Below are 24,083 nucleotides of genomic sequence, written 5' to 3'. Positions count from 1 at the left end.
TATTTCAAATACAAAAAATATTTATTTTTATTCTATAAAGTGCAATGTACATCACATATATAATACAAATAATATTAAAATGAATGCAAAATTTCAACAAAAGTTTTATATTCGGATATTTAGCAATTTCTTGTACTAAACTTTTACGTTTCCTACCACGAAATCATAGGAAATATATGTCATAGTGGACATTGTCAATAAAACAACAACTATTGAACCGGCCACTACCATCTGTTTTATACTTTTATAGATGCAGTATTTACTACAAATTCAACACTCTATTTAGGTATGTTTTTTGTTTCTGCTAAAATATTTCATTTTTATATCATAATATTATTAAAAATAAATTTTATTTATTTTGTTTTTATTTATTATAACTATTAATTTTACTTTATAATATAAATAATTTAAATACTTCTTAATCTAAATCTTTAAAATCTATTTATATGTAACAAAATAATTCTTTTTTGCATTTGAAAAATTTTTAACTATCACATATATATTATTTTTTTTATATTATTTGTCTACAAATATCATTTTTTTACTAAGTTTTTATAAAATATGTTAATAATTTTTAATTCATATATATATATATATATATATATATATATATATATATATATATATGTAATCCATAAAAAAGATAATAATACTATATATATTATATATATATATATATAGAACAGGCCCTACTTGTTCTTAAAACGCTATTTTCAGAAAGGGCATTTTGCCATTGCTTTCCTGTTTATTATTATTGCCATACATTTTAAAAAGAAAGTTAGTATATATATATAATATTAACTTAATACATTATTTTATTATTCTTTAAAAATTGAATACATTTAATTTATTCTTAAATTATTATTATTGTCATTAAAATTTTCTTATAAATGAATTATAAAATGTATGTTAATACTTTTTTTTCTACAATACCTTAAAAAAAGTTTATTTTAACAATAAAACTGCTAAAAATAAATTCCTATCTTTTTATAAACAGTAAAATTAGATTAATACATTTATATAAATGATTAAATTAAATAAAATTCTTTTTTTTTTTTGTCGTAAACTAAAAAAAGTACATTAGTTTAATTCTATAAAAGATTTAGAGTGAGAAAAAAAAAATACAAATATTTATTTGTAGAAAAAAAAAAATAAATTATATTTTTTCCCATTTTAATTAAATGTATTCATTATAAATAAATTCCTTAAGGATATTATATATGTATATATTTATATATATATAATAGATAGACATCCATCTAATTAATTAGTATCTATCAATAAAGAAATATACTATATTAAATAATATAATATTAATATATATTTGCATATATATTTATTATAATCAAGTAATAAGTATTTGTATAATAATTTTCACGTAATTATTATTGTTGTGATTTTTATCATATAAACACACATTGACAAATTGTTGATTTTCATCATTTAAAGTATAAAATTTTATTAAATAACTATTTGAAGGGGTTTGCAAATACAAGCAAGGTTATATTAAAAGTTTTATAAGACGCTTTTAAACATTTTTAATAAATATATATATATTTATTATTTATTTATTTTTTAAATTGAAATAATTTATTTCTATTATTTTAGTTAATGTGCAATATCTTTATCAACTTTTTAACTAACATACTAACATAGAAATGGACCATAATGAAGATATTGTTCGTAAAACTTTAACATATAAAGATAGAAGAAATGATAATGATGCAGTTATTTGTTTTTTTTGTGTAGAACCAATAAATGGTGATCCTTATATTAAATGTAAAGAATGCACAAAAAAAGATGTTAATATCTGTGTAACGGTAAATTAAAAAAAAAAAGACTTTCTATGTTATAATCATTTTTTCTTTATTTCTTTTTTTTTTTTAGTGTTTTCAATTAGGATCAGAAAACAAAGAACATAAAAGGGGGCATAATTATTGTATAATTGATGATAGCGGTCCTGTTGTATTTAGATGTTTTAGAAATGATGAAGATGATGATTTATGGACATGGGAAGAAGATAAAATTGTCCTAGAACAGGCTAAAAAATATAGGGCTGGTAATTGGGATGGGATGCCTGATTATTTTCATCGAACACCTTTAGAAGCTAAAAATAGATTTTTTACATTATTTTGTAAAAGTTCTATTGGTGGTTTAATAGAGGGAGAATTTGAATGTATTAAATTTAATGATGAAACTGGAGAAATAGATTTTTCCAAATATCTTAGTGGTAGAATAAAGCAAACTATGAGAGATAGAGAAATTGAAGCAGAGTTAATGGAAAAAGAGGGTGATGAAGAAAATGAAAAAGAAATTGATATAAGACTTAAGAAAAAAGAATTAAGTGAAAAATGTAATGGTTTGGCAAATCTTTTAAAAGAAAAAATGGCAACGAGAAAAGAAAATTCTAAAATTGTAGATGAAATGGCATCAATTCTTGAACCATATTGTGAAAAAATTGATCTCAGAGAATATTTTATGAAGGATATGGATGATTATGATGAAGAGAAAGATGTTGACTTTCAATATGATGAAGATGAGGACGAGGATGAGGATGATGAAGAAGAATGTGAATATACGGATGAAGAAGGTTCTGACAATGAATTTAGTGATACAAATCAAATGGATGATATTGATGAAAAAAGTGATGGAAGAAAAGACAGTGTGGATACAGGAGAATCAGATAGTAATGAACAACCTGTTGCGAAGCGTCGTAGAGTTTCTGGAGATGTTAAAATTATTTTATTTGAGAATAGGCAAAAAAATGTCAAGGCTAAAGGTATTCGAAATATAAGTAATAATGATGACAACATGGAAATAGATGGAGAAATTGAACATAAGGATGAAATAAAAACACCATCTAGATCATCACCCAGAATAAATAGTGGTTCATTTAACAATTCTCTTACATCTTTTTCATTGCAAAATGAACAAATTGAAAATAAATTTAAAGAAGAAATTTCATCTTTATCATCATGTACATCATCTGATAGCAAAGATGTTCGTCGATCTCAACGTCTTAATCGTATTCCAGTGCCAGCTAAAACTGCAGCACGTTGTTATTTAAGTTCAAGACCTTTTTTCCATCTGAAAAATACAACAGATGTAGATCCAGCATTAACATTGCATATCAAACCAGAAGATGCTGCTGTCTTAAAATATCACCCATATCGCGATGATTATGATATGGTAGGTTATAATACCAATATATATTTTTTTCATAAATAATATTTTTACTATTGTATAATACTTATGAATTTCATTAATGTTTCTTTTTTTTTACTAAACATTTAAACTCTTTTTAGCGTTATATAAATGAATTAGAAAAACGAAGTTATAAATATTTTAGTGTTGTTGGTGATATGACTGGTAGTTATGAATCATTTGCAGCATCTGATATAAATTTTTATAGATGTTTACGTGCCTGGAGAAGAAGAATAGAAGTTCATTCAATTATACGGGAACATGATTTAATAAATAAATTTATTCAAAAACAGACTGATGAAAAAGTTGGTAGAAGAAAATATATAAGAAATCACAAAGAAACAATAAGAGGTATATTTGATGAAGAAAAATATGAAGAATATCTTCATGAATTTCTATCTTTTTGCTTTCAAATTTTAAGTGGACCACAATTTAATAATTTATGTCGTTTATTAGCCCGTACTGAACATATAATGGATGAAATAAAGGCGTTAGAACCTTTACATGAATCTGGTATTACAGAGTTACCACATACAGCAGAAGAAGGAGATGAAGAAGTACCTAAAAAAATAAGAAGAAAAAAGAAAAAACGTATTGTGTATCAAAAAAGTCCAAATAAAGCAAGGCAATGGACATTTTTGCAAAGAATGGCAAAACCTCTTGCCGGAGAATAACATAATTTAAAAAAAAAAAATAAAATTATATATAAATTTCCCATTATATATAATAATATAGTATATATGACAATTTTTATAATGTAAATATATTTATTATGTTTGTCATTTTTAATAAATATTTTCTACTCATTTTTTTTGCCATCTTTCTTTTTAAATGAAAGATATAATTTAGAAAAAATAATTATACATAACATTACTACATGTAACCACCAATAAACTGAATTCCATAGTCTAACAGTGTCATTCCAAGTTAATAACAAAAATCCACTAGCCATTAATTCAAAACCTCTTGTTCTAATATTATACCAAATAAATTGAAACCATTTAGGTCGTTCTCCTGTTGTTGGATCATTCTCAACAATTTTAAATATTAAATCTTCTGCCAATGTACAAATAGGAATTGTCATAAATGAAAGAAAATATCCTGGTTGAATTCCATGCCAAAATGCTGATATAAACATTGTATATGGCATACGTATAGATTTTGGAGATCTTTTATAAACGAAAGTAGCAAGCCAAAATTGAACAGAACGATTCCATGATCTCATACCACTTCTAAAACCTGAAGACATCTCAACATTTGGTATATCTAAATTTGATATTGTTAATGCATCATATTTAATATCAATTTTATTTTTTAATTTTTTATATAATTCAATATTTTTTGGTCCTTGAAATGAAACATTATTACAGTCATATGGATATACACCTATTCCTGATAATATACAAATTAATTCAGCTATCATCCATGCTGTATATATACGTAATCGAAGATAAAGAAATGCTAAAAACATCCAAAAAATAAGAACCAAAAATGATGTTGATGTTACTTCATCAGTTTTTAAAAATTCTACTGGTGCAATAATATATATAATAATAAGTGATGGTAAACACCATCCTAATGTTGATAATTTGTCATATAAAAGTGGTTTAACATCAATTTCATATAATTTTGGTGAAGATAATGTATCAGAATATATTTGATAACTAAAATATGGTCCTATAAAATAAAATTTTGATAAAAATTATTAATAAAATTAATTACCCGTATATAAACCAATAAAATTATAAAAATAATTAAATGCATCAAAACTATTTGGAATTTCAATAAATCTACTTGATGAATCAGAATTATTTTTGTTTTTTTCTAAATTTTTTTCATTTTTAACTGAATCTTCAATTTCATAAGATAAACCAATAACTCTAAGTGTCATTATTAATTGAACCACATTTGATAAAAATTGTAATTGAGGAAAACCAATGTGATGAATTACACGAAGAATTGCTAGATAAAAAAAACTAACAATAAAAGACACTTTTCCCAAAAGTGGATTTTTAGAAGCATATTTATATAATATTAAATGAAAAATCACAATGATAAAAGAATATATGATAGAATATCCAAGTAAAAAAAAAGTTAATATAAAACCAATTAATCCATCAATATACCTTCTCTCATTCATTAATTTTTTCATACGAAAATTGAAAACAATTGCAAAAGATAATAATAATATAGCTAGGTAAACGAGATCATTTTGTATTCTTAATATGAAAGAAAGTGTACTTTGTAGGATAGTCATTATTTTAAAAAATTAATATAATATAAACACGAATTAACTATAAATGTTGTAATTTACCAAAAAACAATTATATCGTTTCACCAAATAAAAGCGTTTTAAAAGTTATCACTTTTTAAATAAGAAAAGTTATCAAATTGTCTAGGTAACTATTTATAATCATTTTATTTTTAATGTTAATTGGATTTTTTTTTATAAAATATTATTTTATAATGTTATAATAAATTATAAAATTTATCAATTAAATTTTATAGATAATAAAATGTAAAAAAAAAAATTGTTTTATTGTTATTAATAGCATTATAAAAATATATTTTTATACTATCTTTTTTTAAAATTATCATTTTTATAGTTATTAGTAAAATTTTTTTAATTATCATAATATAATTGAATTATTATTTTATGTATATATATATTTAAATAATGTAAGATTTAAAATTTTTATATAATACATTTTCCCACATTTTATTTTAATTTTTATACTAATTTAATCTTTTTAAGGTAGTCTTTTTATTTAATTTAACGAACAACTTTATACTAAATATTTAATTTATGTCATTTATAAATAAACTTTTAATGATTATTTTTATATAATTTTATTTCATTTTTAAAATTTTTACCAACATTTATTTTTATAAAGTAACTACTATTATATTAGAAAAAGTTCTAATTCAATGTTATATTTCTTATCTTTGAAGTAAATATATATTCACTATTAAAAAAAAAGATAAAATAATATTATATATATTCAAACACATATTCTTATTCAAACATTTGATAAGACTTTTTATTATTTCTAAAAATGAGACTATCAATTTCCACCTTTTTGATATATTGCATTTAACATAAAAATCAGCTCATTTTATTCACAAACAAATTTATTTATTATAAAATTTTATTAACAATTATTATTAAAATAAATTATTATTATTTTTAAAATTAAAAATCTAGTTTATTGTTAGTAATTAATTTTATTTTGACAACTTTAAAATTTTTCTTTATAAATGTACAAATTGACATATTTTTATTTTAGTATTTTTAATAAATTTTTTAGGCTTAAAAATGTATCGTGGTAGTGATTTAACATCAACATGCAAACTAACAGTTCCAGATTGGGAAAAGGATTATGCTGAAGATTATAGGAAACATGTTCGTAGAACAAGCATTGATTCTAGTGTACCACATGTTTTTGTTGTCTTTGGAGCTTCTGGTGATTTAGCTAAAAAAAAGATTATGCCAACATTATGGCATTTATATTGTGAACAATTATTACCATATAAAATTTCTATTTTTGGTTATGCTAGAAGTAATTTAGATAATGTCTCATGGAGAAAAGGTTTTGAAAAGTATTGTAGTATTAAAAGTGGTCAAGAAAAAAAATTTGACAATTTCTGTAATGATTTAAGATATTTTTCTGGTTCATATGATAAAGGAGATGGATATAAAAAATTAAATAATGCAATTGAAGAAATAGGTAATAATACATCTCAAGGTGTTAATAGACTTTATTATTTGGCTTTACCTCCATCAGTTTATACTGAGGTAACACAACAAATTCATGATCATTGTATGGGAGATGTTACTAAATGTTGGACAAGAATTATTATTGAAAAACCATTTGGACATGATACTGATTCATCAACAAATTTATCAAATCATCTCTCAAAATTATTTAGAGAAGAAGAAATTTTTAGAATTGATCATTATTTAGGAAAAGAGATGGTACAAAATTTAATGGTTTTGAGATTTGGTAATAGAATTTTTAATCCAACATGGAATAAAGAACATATTTCATCAGTAACAATAACATTTAAAGAAAATTTTGGAACAGAAGGTCGTGGTGGATATTTTGAAAAAAGTGGAATTATAAGAGATGTTATGCAAAATCATCTAATTCAAATACTTTCTCTTGTTGCTATGGAAAAACCAAAAAGTTTAGCAGCAGATGATATTAGAGATGAAAAAGTTAATGTATTAAAAGCTATAAGACCTATTTCATTTAATGACTATGTCATTGGCCAGTATGTTGGTAATCCAGAATCACCAAATGAAGAATTTCGTGTTGGATATAAGGATGATGAAGGTGTAGATCCAAATTCAATTACACCAACTTTTTGTACATGTGTTTTGTATATTGATAATGATAGATGGCGTGGTGTTCCATTTTTCCTTCGTTGTGGTAAAGCTTTAAATGAAAAAAAAGCTGAAGTCCGAGTACAATACAAAGATGTTCCAGATATTAAAAAAGATATTTTTGATTTTGGTGAATTAAAAAGAAATGAACTTGTAATGAGAGTTCAACCAAATGAAGCTGTTTATGTTAAAATGAACACAAAAAAACCTAATCTTGAATTTCAAGTAGAAGAAACTGAATTAGATTTAACATATAGTTCCAGATATAAGGTAATATTTTAAAAATAAATATTATACTATTATTTTATTTTTAGGGAGTCCGCCTTCCAGATGCTTATGAAAGATTAATTCTTGAAGTATTTTTGGGGTCACAATTAAATTTTGTTCGTACAGATGAATTAGATTTAGCTTGGAAAATTTTTACACCATTTTTGGAACATTTGGAAGAAAATAAAGTTGTACCAGAAGAATATGTATTTGGGTGTAGAGGACCAAAATCAGCTGATCAATTGATGTATGATCATGGATTTGTATATACAGGAACATACAAATGGAAACCAGAAGAAATTCATAATAAACTTTAATGAACATAACTAATACTTATTTGTTTTCTATATATATTATCATGAAATTTGTAAAAAAAAGTTTTAATAAATATATATAGATTATGATGTTATAATAAAAATGACACAATTAATTTTTTTTTATTAATATTATTAACTTAATTATTTTCTAATTTAAATTATTCTTTTAAATTTTAAAAAGTAATTTATTTAACCTATATGCACTTTGTATAATACATTATAAAAGAAATATTTTTTATTTTCCTCAACATTTATAATATTAATATTTAAATATAATTATAATTTTTTTATATTATTATGATAAATATTTTAAAAGTATTCCATTTATGGAATTTTTTTTTTATAAACAAATGAACTATTTTCTGATTATGGTACACTTTACATCGATGAAAAGTAAATATAAACTTTCTTTTGAAATTACTTTTAACTTTGAGATTCTATGATTGTATAACTTAGAAGATGGGTAAAATATCATAATTTTTTACGTTTATGCAAAGAAAAATATTTTTTTTTAAAATGTATATACTTTTAAAAATGGAAAATTTCATTTTCTTTAAAACATGATGTAATTTTTCTAACAATCTTCTAATATATGATGTCATAATACATATAACAAATTCCAAGTTTTTAAAGTACATCTCACTTTATTATCCTATAGAAAATTTTTCTATTGATACTTATTATTTTTTTTATGAGAAAAATGTTTTTTAAATCTTATAAAATATAACCTTTTATTTACAAAAAGTTTATTAATTATGAAGAATTTTAAATTTTTTTATATTTATATTACTGTAATATAAATAACAAAATATATTAAAAAAAACTAAAAAAAAATATCATTTGATAAAACATTTTAACATAAATATTTATTTTTATAAATATAATAAAATATATTTTTTTCTATAGCTTTTGGAATAAAAATGTACTTTCAAAAATGTTATTAAGAATTTATTCCTTATATCCTTAAATAACTTTTAAAGTGTAAAAAAATAAAAAGTATTAATTATATTTTAATATTAACCGATTGCTTTTAAATTTTTCTTTCATTTTATAAGTTTCAAAAAAAAAATTTGCATCATATATATTTAAATTTCTAGTTCAATTTTTTTTTCCTATTTAATGTAATAAAAAAGTTAAATGAATGATAATTTACACAAATATGTAGAAAATTTATAATGTAATTAAAAAAAACTATAACAAAGGTATTTTTTTAATTTGTATGAAATAGTAATGTTCATTTATTTTCGTAATTAGATTGATTTATATGAAATTCATCGTTCCATATTACAATTACTTTAAATTTGGTATGATTGTATTTTCATATTAATGATACTATAAAAATTTTAAGAATCTTTACTTGTAAAATAAAATTATATTAATTATATTACCCTATCAAAAAGTTAGATATAAATTTATAGTACTGGAGTTATCTATTATAATTATTATAAAATCTCGCGCGAATATTTCTTTTATACAATGTTAATAATACTTTTAAAAAATGTTGCTTAAAGAGTTAGTATTTCTAGTTAGAAAATTGGATGTTTATACATCTAATACAACAAAAAATGTCATAAAAATCTTAAAGATATAATTTCTTTTATTAATTAAATTTGTAGTAATAATACAAAATAATTGTTTTTTTTTTATAAATTTTAAAAAATATCTATTTTTTTTATTCTGTTAACCAATTTTTGTATTTTACATATTATCTTAATTCTAGTGGCACTTTTTAAGTGGTTATATAATTGTTTTTGTTAGTAATTTTCTATTTATAATGTTATTTTTTTGTAAGTGTAAAAAAATAGCTATATTTTTATCATATAAATATTACTAGTGTTAATTTTCTATATTTCTAAAGTAATTGTTTCGTTTTTATTTTATTTGAATTTAAATAGTTATATAATACTATCACTTTTTTTACGATGACGTTGAATTTTTTTTTTTTCATCATTTGTGAATTATGTTAAAAGTTGTTTTCAGATAAAAATGGTACGTATTAATAAGGATGAAATTCAATATTTAGACTTAATAAGAAATATATTGGAGAATGGTAAATCTCGTGATGATAGAACTGGCACTGGTACCATTTCTGTTTTTGGAACCCAAAGTAGATATAGTTTAAAAAATGGTATGTGATAATTATATTCATTATATAGATTTATTTTAATTTTAGGAACAATGCCCTTAATAACAACTAAAAAAACATTTTGGAAAGGTATTGTTGAAGAGTTATTGTGGTTCATTTCTGGTAGCACTAATGCAAAGGAATTAAGTGCTAGGGGGGTTAAAATTTGGGAAGCAAACGGAAGTAGAGAGTTTCTCGATAATCTTGGATTTACTGAAAGACAAGAAGGCGATTTGGGACCTGTTTATGGTTTTCAATGGAGACATTTTGGAGCTACATACAAAGGCGTTGACGCCGATTATAGAGGTGAAGGAATTGATCAATTGGCCCAAGTAATTGATCAAATAAAGACCAATCCTTTTTCAAGAAGAATTATTTTATCTGCATGGAATCCATCTGATCTTGATAAAATGGTTTTGCCTCCATGTCATACTTTAGCTCAATTTTATGTTCAAGATGGAGAATTAAGTTGCCATTTGTATCAACGTAGTGGGGATGTTGGTCTTGGTGTTCCATTTAACATTGCTTCATACTCTCTTTTAACTCATATGATTGCAAAAGTTTGTGGAATAGCTACAGGTGAATTTGTTCACACTATTGGAGATGCTCATATATACAAAAATCACATTGATGCACTTAAACTTCAATTAACTCGTGAACCTTATCAATTTCCAACAATAAAGTTTGTTGGTGATGGTTTAAACACAATTGATGATTTTACTTCTAAAAATATTGTTCTTGAAAATTATGAATTTCACCCTCCAATTAAAATGGATATGGCTGTTTGAAGTTTGTCATTGAGTCAATTAAAAATTGTTGATAAGACTAAGTACTAAGACTAAATATTTCTTAATACTATTCATTTTTATAAGAGCCATTTTTTTTTGACAAAAAGTAAAATTTTTTCTTTATTTTCATTGTTTATACGTCAAATATTTTATTGTTTATTTACATTTTGGTCAATTGTATTTTTAATAGATTTTCAATTTTTTTCAAAATAAAAGTTTGGCTTAGTTTTAATAGTTGGCTTCTAACTATTATATTTTTTTTAATTTCATTGTAATAGAAAAATTAAATTAAAATTAAAATCAAACATCATGAAATTGTAGAAAAAAAAATTCTTAAAAGCAGTTTACAAACTAATGTTGATCTCGAGATTTTCAACAACAACAAAAAGTTAATAAAACTTTGGAAAAAAATTACATATGAAACTTTAAATGTTAATAATAAATGCATAGTAATAAATAAAAATAATTTGATTGTTAAGATTTTAAAACTTATAATACTGAATTCAAATGTTGATAAAAATTCTAAAAGTAAATATGATAATTCAAGAAAAAAACCAATTTGGTGCATTAATAGAAATACGTTTATTAAATTACACGTTTAAAAAAGTGAAATTTACAAATTTTAAGTAAAAGATTTTTTTTTCAAAGTAACATCAATATTCTTGATATTATAAATTATTTATTATCTTATTTTTGAAATAATAATATAAAAAAAATAATATTATATTTATTTTTAAAGAAATTTTTTTTATGGAAATAAGAGGAATAATTAGTTTTCCTAAATTATGTTAAAAAATATTTTTGAGTGCTTATTATCCTATCCCTTGGCAACTGTTCAAATAAATATCCAATTTTTTTATAATTTAATTATTTTTGTTTTGTGTTTTTATGGTAATTTAAAGCTGATCAAATGATATAAAAAAATTATACTTTTAAAAAAGATAATTTTTATTGTTATTTCTTATCAACAAATATGAGTATTTAAGAGATATTAAAATAGTTAAAAGTAGAATCATGTTTTCTTCAGTTTTTCAAACACTTTTATTTGCTATTTTTGTTATTTATGTTTTTGGGAATCCCATTAAAAATATTAAGAATGAATCAGATGCTGTAGCTAATTTAGATTATTATGGCAATGGATATGATTATGCTGGTGATTGTGATGATTATGATGATTATGAAGATTATGGAGATTATTACTTTGATTATGACGATTGTGATGAGTATGGATGTGATTACTATGGATCAGACAGCTCCAATACTGAAGGTAGCAATGAAGGATCTTCTTATAATTAAAACTATTTGAAAAATTCATATTAACTAAAAAGGTGCAATACATTTAATATTTGATCATTAATAATGTTAAAAAATAAACATTTAATTACTTATTTTTAAGATAAAAATTTTTAATATAATTAGATACACACAGAAACAAGAAAAACTTAAGATTAAAAATTTTTATACTGATTATTTAATATTATAAAAATATAATTAATAATAAAATAAAAATTATAACTTACAAGTTTTTTTTTTGATAATCTCTGTTAAGATTATAAAAAAAACTTTTCTTTTTATATTTTCACAACTTTATCAAAAAGTTTCCCAATTAAACATTTATAATCAACGTCGATTATCTTTTTTTTTATATTAAAAAATCATTTAAAAAAAATAACTTTTTATTATGAAAGAAAATTTTTAAATATAATAATGTTTAAATTTTTTTTATAAGTATTATATTAAAAATTATAATCAATAGATTTTGATACATTAGGATGCAATTGTTGATTGTTGAATTTTTCTTTCAGCATTTCGTTCACTATAACCTTTATATGCATGGTGTAAAGTAAGAAAAGGAGATATACAAAAATAAATCATTACTAATACTGAATGCCGAGTATTTAGATAAAAATTAATTTTTCTTATTGATGGTACAAATGAAAGAAAAAATCCTATTGTAAATGGAAGCAATGATAAAATAATAGGAAGTGATACATATAATCGTAAAAATCTGATATTATATTTAATTGTTTTAGCAACATTCTTATTTGTTGATTTTTGACATCTTTTTAATTCATTTTCAAATGGAATAGTATATGCAATGATTAAATATAAATTTAAAAAAATAAATGCAACTTCATATATAATAAGAAAAATATATACGGGTAATTCTAAATGTTCTGAATAAATAATTAAAGTAAATTTATTTCTATTCAAATAAAAGTTTGCTAAAGTAAACTAAATAAAAATAAAATATTTTTTAATTTATATAAACATACATTTCTAATTCCACTTTCATAAATAAAATCTTCACGTCCATAATATTGAAACATAAATATTGTTGTTATAGGTAATATAATCCATATATTTAATAAAATAAATTTTTCAAAATGTGAAAAATAATATACATAATTTCTTCGAATAAAAATATTGTATCTAAATATATATGATAAAAACATATAACTAAATAAAGGATATATTGATGTCATTTGTAAAGTAAGTGATGCTTTACAAAGATAATATGAACCATGACATATACCATTTGCAGCAATTCCAATCAAAGGTACCAATGTTCTACTTCTTAACATTATTCCGAATGTAAAAGGTATAAAAATATCAATAATTCTACCCCATTTTAAAAGATTTGTACAAGCATCATTTTTTAATGGTGGTTTTAATTGAAATATTAAAAAAGCAAGTGAATTAAAAAATATTGAAAAAATAGATTCTATAGTTATAATATAATCAAATAATCTTTCCTCAGTTTCTTCAGATATCCAAAAATAAAAAATGTTCACCATTTTAATATTAAAATACAAATTTAAGTTTTGAATTTTTATATCTTCTATATAAAATAAAAATGAAAAATTGTATTAATAAAAAATATATTTTTATAATAAATATTTTGATAGTAAAAAAATTTTTTTTGTAGTCATTTCATTAAATGTATTTTTTAAAAAAAAATTTCTACAATTCTAACTTTGTTAACAATAAAAAACATATTTATATTAAAAAATAATTAAATAATATTTGATAATACAGATTAACTGTTAATTATCCAAAATCTCTGAAGCAAAATTATTCCGAATAATTGGCAATTTATTTAAAAAAATATCTTTTTAAAAATAATAATACAAATTTTGTTTTTATGTCTAAAAAATATTTATAACAAGCAAAAAAAATTTTATGTACTGCTTATATAATTTTTAAAAGTTTTCATTTTTTTTAAACTTTGTAAAATTAAAAAATTTTATTAATGAAAAATTTAAACAAGGGAAATTGAAACAATAATCTTACAACTGTAAATTTAAATTTATTAAACAGATCAAAATATTATATTTTGTAATAAAAATTCTAATAATACTAAATTAACAATATTTTTTTTATACAAAAAATAAAATCACTTTAACTTTTACTATTACTGTAGACAATTAATATTTAAAAAAAGCATATAAATTTTTGGGATCCTTTTCAAAAATTCTACCATAGTTTGGAAAAATAATTAAAATATGATTTTTGATCATATTCCATTTTAATAACATCTCCATACATATTTTTTATTGCAGCTGGATAAATTTTTTTATCACCATTTAACATAATACTTGGTAACTTTCTTGGTTTTTTTTTAATCTTTAAAATTGAAGTTATTTTAACAAATTTTTTTTTAAAAATTAAATGATTTTGTAAACAAAACCAAACAATATATATAATATATCCTGTTAATAAAGATGAAGTGTAAATAAATATTGTTGTAATTGAAGGTGTATATACTTCATTTTTAATATTTAAAAAAATATGTAATGCACTATTTAATGAAGTATTAATAAAAGTTACTGGAATTATGCATCTTATTAAATAAATATTTTCTTTTATCTAGAAAAAAAAGATTAATTATTTTAAAAAAAAAACTTTAAAATATTTTTATTTACTTGAAACTTTTCAGATAATCCAATTTCTTTATTTTTTTTAAATTTAATTAATGTTTTATTATAAAAAAAAAGATATATTGCAATAAATAATATTGATACATCAATTCCAATGCAATAAATTAAACATCCTTGATTTAAAAATTTTACATTACAACCAATAACTGGTAATATGATTCCTAATATTATTGGAATTGTAATTAATATAATTGTTATACAATTATTATTTAATTTTTCATAATTTTTTCTTAATACTGTTGATACAAAACGTTCTAAAGATATAGCAAAACTTGAAAATCTTGTTGATTCAATAAAAAAATCACTCAAAAAAAGTAATTCATGATGAATGTTTATATAAGATTCATTATTAGATAAACCTGGATAATTTTTATAATATAGTATAAAAATATTTTTTATAAATGTTATCAAAGCATAACCAAAAATTGATATATTTAAAATAATAAGCAGTGATTTGCAATATCTATGCCATAATTTTTGTAAATAAATATATTTTATAATTATTGGAAGTATTATAATTAATAATAAGCAAAATATACAACCAATAATTAAAAGTGTTGTAAACAAAGGATGTATCATTTTATAAAAAAAATTAATTTTTTCATAAATTATAGTAATAAGTAACAATTTAGTTTTATTTAGAATAAAAAAAATAATAATATTTAAATATTTTATTTTTATTTACAGATTAACATTAATAATTAAACATTATTTTAGAAGATTTTATGTTGTTTCATCTTTTTAAAGGTAAATATCATATTTTGTTGTTCTTTAACATTTGATTAATAATTTATCTTCATTAAAAGATAATTAATTGAAAAAATTTTTTCTAACAAGCTATATTTATAGATGATATATACCATTTTAATAAAGATATTATATATACCATGTAACATATATTTTATCATTATTTTTTGAAGATTACATATATAAAAAATAAATCATTTTAGTATCATTTAGTTGACATCATTCTATATAATTTATAAAAATATAATAACGTTTATCAATCTTTATACTATATCTAATTAATTATTAAACCATAAAATATATCCAAATGTATGTTATATAAAATGTATTTAAAATTGAAAGTATTTTAAAATTAGAAAATATGTATAATACAAATTATTTTTGCAAAAATAATTTACCTGTAATTATCAAAGATAACAATAATGAAATATCAAAAGTTTTATAAAAACTTGTTCAATTCAATTTTATTTTAATGGAAGCGATAAATTATTAATAATGGAAAAAGTAATATACTTTCATTATTTAATCAAAAATCACAAACATATATCAAAAATAATAAATAAAATTGAATGAAAATTATTTTTAAGAAAATTTATATTGTATCAACTAAAAATTAATTTTATTAAAAAATTATAAAATAACTATTTCAACTAAAATAATTTTTAACATTATATAAAAACTTATGATGAAAAAGTTTTGCAATAAAAGTATAGATTATGTGAAATAAAAAATTTTGTTAATTTGAATATATTGCTAATTATTGATTTGATTATTATAAAATAATCAAAAATCAAAGTTTAAAAAGTTAAGAAAGACAATTAAAATTTTAAATAGATAAGAAAAAAGTTTTTTTTTTATTATTTTATATACATAATAAAATCTTTTTATTTCCTATTATATCATTATCAGTTAATTTTTATATTTTGAAAAAAAGCATTGCTATTTTAATAAATATAATAATACAGACAGGAGACATTTTCTTATCCATATGTAGACAAATAAAAACTATTTTTTTCTTATTTTAATTTGCTCATTCATATGCAATAAAAGTTTTCAATAAAATATTGTATTTTTGTAAAATGATAAATAGTTTATTATTTAAAATTATAATTTTTTATAAGCTTATGTTTACAAACAGACAAATTTCAGAAAAATAATGTTTAAAAAATTTATCCAATAAACAAAAAATTTTTAAAAAAGTTACAATTGTTTCAAAGTTTAAATATAATTATCATTTTTTTTTACTGTTTTTGTCTTTTTCTTGTAAATCTAACTTTTTTATTGCATTAATTTATAACCACAATAATTTTAAAAGTAAAATCCAAACATATAAAAATTTAATTAAAACTTATTTAAAATAATGTTATTTCTAATAAAAGTTATCACATAAATATTTAAATTTTTTAAAACAACATTTTTATATTTCAACATTATACAATAAAATTTAAAAATATTGATATATATCTTATTTAGTAAAAACTATTTTACAAAAATTAATTATTTACAAAATAAATTTTTATATCTAGTATATTATAATAATAAAATTGTCAGTTAAAATTGATGAACAAGTTAAAAAAATTAATTTACCTAGTTTAATAACCAGTACGCAAATAACTTCTCATACGGCAACATTTTTTTTTTTTGATTTTTAATATTTTAAAATTACATTGATCTACTTTTAATTAAGTAATGTAAAAGATATTGTAAAATATCAAAGAAAAGTTACTTTTTTGAAGTAGTTTATTTTTACAGATTAATTATTGAAAATTTATATTTTATAGAATACAAGTTTTTTAATATTTAATCATAGAAGAGATATATCCGAGTTAAATGAGTATATAAAGAAATCTAAAATCTACAATAAATATCATTCATTTCTTAAAATATTTATTAATACAAAAATGAAATTCTTTGCTGCTTCTACTATTCTTATGGCTCTTGCTGTTTCAACCAACGCTTTCATCTTTGGAGGACTCGGAGGAGGCGGTGGTGCAGGTGGATGTGGATGTGCTCCACCACCACCTCCAGCATGCCCACCACCAGCTCCAGTCTGTCAACCACCTCCACCACCACCAGCCTGTCCTCCACCAGCCTGTCCACCTCCAGCTCCATCCTGTGGATCACCATGTGGAAAATAAGAAATTATTTATAAATTTTATTTATTTATTTCTTAATTATTTATATTTTCACAAATATAATTTAAAATAAAAAGTTTTTTTCTCATATTTTTATTGTTATATTTTTAACATTTGATGTATTTAAAAATTTACATTGATTTTTACAACAATTACTAAATATATGATCACTTTGACAGGTAAAAATTTTTTTAAATTCTTCATTTATTTGACTAAAAAAAATAAAAATTTATTTAATAATTATTATTTTTAATAATTACCTTATAAATATTATATTAAGTAATGTATTCATTCCAGAATATATTATCCATGCATAATTTAAAATTGCACCTGATAAGTCAAATCCTTCAAACCAATTAGGTAAATACCACCAAAATATTTCAAGAATTGTATTAAATAAAAAAATAAAAATAATATGAATTAATATACGTATATCACTACATTTAAAAAGTTTATTGTTTGTTTTATCAACAATTATTCTATTATTTGTGATACGTATAAATATTATTATATAAAAAATAAAACATATTGATAAAATTATTAATGTATAAAGATATTCAAATTCATATATAGGAATAGGATCATCTTGATCCATTATATAATTCCATGAACGTGAATGAATATTATATTCAAGACCATATTCATGAAATAAATATGTTATAAAAAGTGATATACCTAAAGCTATAGTAATAAATATTGTAATATTTTTAACAAATGAATATATGATAAATTTAATTAATATATTTTCATAAAATATATAAAATCTATTTAATGTTAAAAACAAAGTAGTTAAAATAGCTAACATGAAAGATGTTTGTAATAATGAACCAAGAAATCTTTCTAAAATTGTTGGAATAGACTTATTCATGATACTACTAATTCCACTTGAAAAATGTGGTATTTGTTGAAGAAATTCAAAAAAAGTTAATAATAATATTAATTTATATGCTGTATTTTTGAGAAGAAATTGTTTTTTATAAAAAATCTAAAATAATAAATATTATTATAATAGTAATTTTAAAACTAACACAAAAAGTAAATATTTGAAAAAATATTGATGATAATGATGTTACAATGTAAGTTATTCCAATAATTTTATTTATTTCAGCTATATTAGAATCTTTATTATTAGACATTTGAAAATTTATAATAAAACTTTTTGCGTAATAAATTTTTTTTTATTTAATAAAATTTTAAAATTAAAAATATTACTAATTATTTTTTATTCTCATGTTGATTAAATAATTTTATAAAAGAAATATTAAAAGTTATTATTTTTCTTTTTTCTTTTAGTCTAATCTTAATTATTTATAAATAATAAAAATGCAATTATATACCGTATAATTTATTAAATTACTATATATATATATATATTTAAATATATCCAAATTCTCTTTAATAAATAAATTAATTTATAAAACTTTTTATAAAATTAATTAAACTAATTATAATGTTTTAAAGATCTAACATATGATAAAAATGATCGTTAAAAGTTTACAATATTGTTACTTTCATATAATTTTATATGTAATAATATTCAAAATCTAGTTGTTATATTTTCAAATTTTAATTTAAAATTTATTTATGAAAAAGCTAAACAAGTTACATTATGAAAAATGAAAATATTTGAATACAAATTATTGTATTATAGATTTTGTTTTAAAGGATATAAATGAAATATAATTTTACCTTTTTAGTGTAAATAAATTAGGTTAATAAAAAAGAAGTTTTACTACTTATGGAACTTTATCTTCTCTTGATGAAAAGTAATTGATAAAAACAAAATATACAAAATATCTTGTCTCTTTTTGCTACTTACTAGATATCTTACTATTTCAAAAGATAAAATTAAGTAACCTTCTTTTAGCTGGTGGTGCATGAATACCAGTTTTTAGGTAATTTTAACAAAGTTGGCATTCAAAAATTGATATATAAAATGGTAATATTTTCAATTTTTATCATATCATTCATTTGATTTTTCAATTAAATATGAAATTCTTCACTGCTTCCGCTATTGTTTTGGCTCTTGCTTCATCAGCTGATGCTTTCATCTTTGGAGGTCTCGGAGGACTCGGAGGAGGAGGTGGTGCAGGTGGCTGTGGATGTGCTCCAGCAGCCCCAGCTTGTGCACCAGCACCATCATGTGGTGGTGCATCATATGCTGCTCCACCACCACCACCACCACCAGCTCCAGTTGGTTATGCTGCCCCACCACCACCACCAGGTCCAATTGGAGGAGGATATGCTTCTGGACCAATTGGAGGTGGATATGCATCTGCACCAGTTGGAGGACCAATTGGTGGAGGATATGCTTCTGGCCCATCTGTTGGAGGAGGATATGCTTCTGGTCCATCTGTTGGTGGAGGATATGCTTCTGGTCCATCTGTTGGTGGAGGATATGCTTCTGGTCCATCTGTTGGTGGAGGATACGCTTCTGGTCCATCTGTTGGAGGAGGATATGCTTCATCAGGTCCAATTGGAGGAGGATACGCATCATCAGGTCCAGTTGGAGGAAGTTACGCTTCAGCCGGTCCAGTTGGAGGTTCAGTTGGAGGAGGATATGCTTCATCTGGTCCAATTGGAGGAGGATACGCTTCATCTGGCCCAGTTGGAGGTCCAATTGGAGGAGGATATGCTTCATCAGGTCCAGTTGGAGGTTCAGTTGGAGGAGGATATGCTTCATCAGGTCCATCATCACAATATGCTGGAAAATAAACTAATATCTTTTAACATTTAAATGAATTAAGTTATATATGAACATATTTGCTTTCTAAATAGAAATTGTAATTATTTTTTATACAAAAAAAAATAAATTTTTTCTTTTTAATAGTTTATTAGATATATGAAAAATAATTTAGAATAATTATCAAAAATAATAATTATTGATACATAAATAAGTTTAAATAATTGCAGAATTTTAATTATTATTCTGCATATACAATATCAAATAAATAATTAAAAAATAATAGATATGTCTAATAGATAAAATTATAGTTAGTTAAATTGTATAAATATTAAAAATTATAGCATGTCAAAGTAGTGAATTTGAGATCCTCCTAATTCAATGTAATCATCAAAGTAATCAGAATCAGAATCATCCTCCTCATCTGATGTTGGATGTCTCATTAATACTTGTTCATAATCTTCATGAATTGTAGATAAAGATTTCCAATTTCCTGTTGACATACTTCTGCTTGGTCTTTTGTATTTTGCTTTTGTATATAAAAGTTGATTATTTATTGATGACCGCATATCATACCTACAACTTTGTATAAATGGTACATCTTTTAACTGTACTGAATCATTTTTGTAGTAAAATTCATTCTTTCTACGTCGACTACGTGGTGTTTCTTGTGGTGAGAGTACCTCTTTGATAGATACATCATCAAATTCTCCTATTTCATTAGATTTTCGTAAAGTAATATTACCACAATATTTTTCAAACTCCTTATCAACATTTCTCTTACTTTGGTTTTTACCAATTAATTTATCTCCAATAATTTTTGAATCTTCAATAAAATTTAAACGTTTCTCTTCTTTACTAATTTCTTTTATCTGTTGATTATCTGGTAATTTATTACGCCTAAATATACCAAGTAATTTCATATTTTTAAACATTCTTGATTGTTTATTTTCTTTAGCCTGACAATAGTCATTTACCATAGAATTTTTCAAAAAAATATCTTTAAAAAAATCTTCTGGTGTTAAAGATAATTTTTTCTTAGGTTTTTTTTCTTTAATAGAAAAACGTTTACCAAATGATTTATACTTTTCTTTGTTAAATATTTCCTTTACAGTATCACAAGTAAAAGAAATTGAAGATGAAAAGGATGAAGAAAATGATGACAACAATGAATTGTTATCATCTATCTTTTCTTTTTTGGAAGATACTTTGACATCTTTATTTCTATTATTAATGAGAGTATCTTTGAGATGTTTCATTTATGTAAAAACTATAATTAAGTAATTTATTTTATTTTTACAATAATAACTTACAAAAAAATAATTCAAAAGATGTGTAATATATTGTAAAGACACAATTAGTAACCAAAAAATGCGTTCAAGTCAATAAAAAAAAATAAGTTGTGGGTTATGAATGAAAAGATATATTCTTTTACTTTTTATGTAAAATTTTTGGATGACTTTAATCATTTAACATTTGATTGCTTTAGATAAAAAAAAAGTATTTATTTTATATAATGTTAACCATATGTAATAAAGTATAAGAATAAAAAAAAATAGTTTTTTTTTTAATCAGATTTTTTATCCATATTAACACATAAATAAACTTTTGTTATTAGAGTGACAATTTTTTTTAATTATTTTAAAAAATTTCTTCTTCAAACCAACTATAGCGTAACATTTAGGTTTTTTTTTCTTTCATATTTATTTTAATATAAAATTAATTAATATTTACAGAAATTTTTTATTCATATTATGTTCTTTTATAATTCATAATTCAAAAATTTACCAGAGAAAATATATTACACTGAAAACGTTTATCCTTTTCATTCATTAGATAAGTATTTTTTTTTATAATTTGTCTTTATTATCTACTATTTTTAAACGCTTTGAAAATAAATTATATTGATATATTGTTCATTAGGATAAAAATAACTTTTAATTCTATATTTATTTTAAAGAAATTTTAAAATTGACAAAAAAAAATGTGGTTTGAATATTATTTAATTTATTATCAATAAGTAGTTTTGAGTTTAATATGAAAAATGAATGTCAATTTAATAAAAAAAAGGTTACATTAACTTCATATAATATTATACAATTTTAATTATGACAGTTGATTAAATTGTCTCATACATTTTGACATTAATATTTATAATATCTTTTTACAAATAAATATTATTAATTTTAAATTATTATTTTGAAATAATATATATCAATAATTTTGAAGAAAAAAATTAAAATATTTGACAGGAATATAAACTACTTGTAATTGCATAAAAATTATATATTTTTAAATAAAATATTAAGGAGTGTAGTATATAAATGAAATTGTTTAAATGAAAAAATATTTTGTCAAAATTTTTTTTTAATAGTTTACTATTTAAAAAAAAAAGTTGTTTTTTTTATATAATATTTTTTGACAAACAAAAAATCGTTTTAAATTAATGATATTTTTATTTCTATAGTAACAAAAAAAATTTTATTTATAACTTAGGAGATTAATATAATTATCTATATTAATTAAATGAGAAAGTAGGAAAAAAAAATAAATGATTTAAATATGGAAATTAAAAATATAAAGATTTGAAAAATGGTAATTTAATCCTTAAACTAGTATAAGTTTATTAGTAAGTAGAAACATTTTCAAGAACATTATAAATAGCTTTTTTAGTTTTTTTTTTTTTAAACAAGTTGGCATAAAACAACTTTTTTTACATATAAATTATTATTTTTATACTTGAAGTATACTTACTTTTAATAACAAATCTACTTATGTATCTAATCTATTATAGATAGCGCCAAAACTTTAGGTATAGTTTTAATTTCATGGTTTGTATAATCATATAATTATTTAAATTACAATTGATGATATCAGAAACATTCAATTACCTTTCACCTGCTAAATGTAATTTTTTTTTTACTTTAAAGACTTAATTAAAGATAAGCCTTCCGATGATTAATGTGCTTATTAACAATAATCAACTTTACTTTTTTATATTATATATAATCTTTAAAGATACCTATAATAATGTTAAAAAGTATACACAAACAACAATATTTCAATTATCATTATATATAAAATCTTATTTATTTTGATAGATCATCTTTTTTCATAAAAATACTCTAAATTTTATCTTATTTTATCCTTAACATTATTAAAAGATTAATATTTTTAAAAAGAATATATAAAAATATAAAATATTTTATTGTATTTTAATATTATTTTTCTTTTATATATATATATTTTGTTAACATATCACTTTTCTTTAAAGTATTAAGTACAGATGTTGCCATCTGTTCAAGTATTTAAATTACTAAGAAAAAAAAAATTATAGTATCAAACAAATGTTTTTATATATGATTCATTTATATGTCAAATTATATTTCTTTAACTTTTTTTAATAATTATATGTACTTTATTATACTTTTAATAAGAAATTATCATATCAAGGACTTATTAAATTGTTTTCTTTTGTTATGATTATAG

The 24,083-nt window shown here is 20.9% G+C and overlaps 10 protein-coding genes across 10 annotated transcripts; 6 read left to right on the top strand and 4 right to left on the bottom strand.

Annotated features, from left to right (window-relative positions):
* Positions 1 to 1,658: 1,658 nt before the first annotated feature.
* SRAE_2000438200 (Homeodomain-like and Myb domain-containing protein) lies at positions 1,659 to 3,878 on the top strand (the record flags this gene model as incomplete). Its single annotated transcript, XM_024643245.1, has 3 exons — positions 1,659 to 1,820; positions 1,888 to 3,189; positions 3,306 to 3,878. The coding sequence occupies 3 exons, from the start codon at positions 1,659 to 1,661 to the stop codon at positions 3,876 to 3,878; spliced, it is 2,037 nt and encodes a 678-aa protein (XP_024508934.1).
* A 125-nt stretch (positions 3,879 to 4,003) lies between these two features.
* On the bottom strand, positions 4,004 to 5,340 carry SRAE_2000438100 (Lysophospholipid acyltransferase 7; the record flags this gene model as incomplete). The annotated part of the gene is made up of 3 exons (XM_024643244.1): positions 4,004 to 4,881; positions 4,927 to 5,166; positions 5,331 to 5,340. The coding sequence occupies 3 exons, from the start codon at positions 5,338 to 5,340 to the stop codon at positions 4,004 to 4,006; spliced, it is 1,128 nt and encodes a 375-aa protein (XP_024508933.1).
* Positions 5,341 to 5,429: 89 nt separating this feature from the next.
* SRAE_2000438000 (Glucose-6-phosphate 1-dehydrogenase) lies at positions 5,430 to 8,175 on the top strand (the record flags this gene model as incomplete). Its single annotated transcript, XM_024643243.1, has 3 exons — positions 5,430 to 5,448; positions 6,513 to 7,861; positions 7,906 to 8,175. 3 exons carry the CDS (start codon positions 5,430 to 5,432, stop codon positions 8,173 to 8,175), a joined length of 1,638 nt encoding a protein of 545 aa, XP_024508932.1.
* A 1,986-nt stretch (positions 8,176 to 10,161) lies between these two features.
* Positions 10,162 to 11,088, top strand: SRAE_2000437900 (Thymidylate synthase; the record flags this gene model as incomplete). Its single annotated transcript, XM_024643242.1, has 2 exons — positions 10,162 to 10,303; positions 10,349 to 11,088. 2 exons carry the CDS (start codon positions 10,162 to 10,164, stop codon positions 11,086 to 11,088), a joined length of 882 nt encoding a protein of 293 aa, XP_024508931.1.
* A 1,014-nt stretch (positions 11,089 to 12,102) lies between these two features.
* On the top strand, positions 12,103 to 12,384 carry SRAE_2000437800 (Hypothetical protein; the record flags this gene model as incomplete). Its single annotated transcript, XM_024643241.1, has 1 exon — positions 12,103 to 12,384. The coding sequence occupies one exon, from the start codon at positions 12,103 to 12,105 to the stop codon at positions 12,382 to 12,384; it is 282 nt and encodes a 93-aa protein (XP_024508930.1).
* Positions 12,385 to 12,855: 471 nt separating this feature from the next.
* SRAE_2000437700 (Hypothetical protein) lies at positions 12,856 to 13,886 on the bottom strand (the record flags this gene model as incomplete). The annotated part of the gene is made up of 2 exons (XM_024643239.1): positions 12,856 to 13,323; positions 13,365 to 13,886. 2 exons carry the CDS (start codon positions 13,884 to 13,886, stop codon positions 12,856 to 12,858), a joined length of 990 nt encoding a protein of 329 aa, XP_024508929.1.
* Positions 13,887 to 17,677: 3,791 nt separating this feature from the next.
* SRAE_2000437600 (Hypothetical protein) lies at positions 17,678 to 17,914 on the top strand (the record flags this gene model as incomplete). Its single annotated transcript, XM_024643238.1, has 1 exon — positions 17,678 to 17,914. One exon carries the CDS (start codon positions 17,678 to 17,680, stop codon positions 17,912 to 17,914), a length of 237 nt encoding a protein of 78 aa, XP_024508928.1.
* Positions 17,915 to 17,996: 82 nt separating this feature from the next.
* SRAE_2000437500 (Hypothetical protein) lies at positions 17,997 to 18,779 on the bottom strand (the record flags this gene model as incomplete). The annotated part of the gene is made up of 2 exons (XM_024643237.1): positions 17,997 to 18,123; positions 18,172 to 18,779. The coding sequence occupies 2 exons, from the start codon at positions 18,777 to 18,779 to the stop codon at positions 17,997 to 17,999; spliced, it is 735 nt and encodes a 244-aa protein (XP_024508927.1).
* A 1,121-nt stretch (positions 18,780 to 19,900) lies between these two features.
* SRAE_2000437400 (Hypothetical protein) lies at positions 19,901 to 20,626 on the top strand (the record flags this gene model as incomplete). Its single annotated transcript, XM_024643236.1, has 2 exons — positions 19,901 to 20,483; positions 20,526 to 20,626. The coding sequence occupies 2 exons, from the start codon at positions 19,901 to 19,903 to the stop codon at positions 20,624 to 20,626; spliced, it is 684 nt and encodes a 227-aa protein (XP_024508926.1).
* A 306-nt stretch (positions 20,627 to 20,932) lies between these two features.
* Positions 20,933 to 21,853, bottom strand: SRAE_2000437300 (Hypothetical protein; the record flags this gene model as incomplete). The annotated part of the gene is made up of 1 exon (XM_024643235.1): positions 20,933 to 21,853. The coding sequence occupies one exon, from the start codon at positions 21,851 to 21,853 to the stop codon at positions 20,933 to 20,935; it is 921 nt and encodes a 306-aa protein (XP_024508925.1).
* Positions 21,854 to 24,083: the final 2,230 nt, after the last annotated feature.

Source organism: Strongyloides ratti (genome assembly GCF_001040885.1).
Source record: "Strongyloides ratti genome assembly S_ratti_ED321, chromosome : 2".
Lineage (NCBI taxonomy): Eukaryota > Metazoa > Nematoda > Chromadorea > Rhabditida > Strongyloididae > Strongyloides > Strongyloides ratti.
The sequence above is the reverse complement of the archived record's forward strand: the minus strand, read 5'-3'. Positions and strand labels throughout refer to the sequence as shown.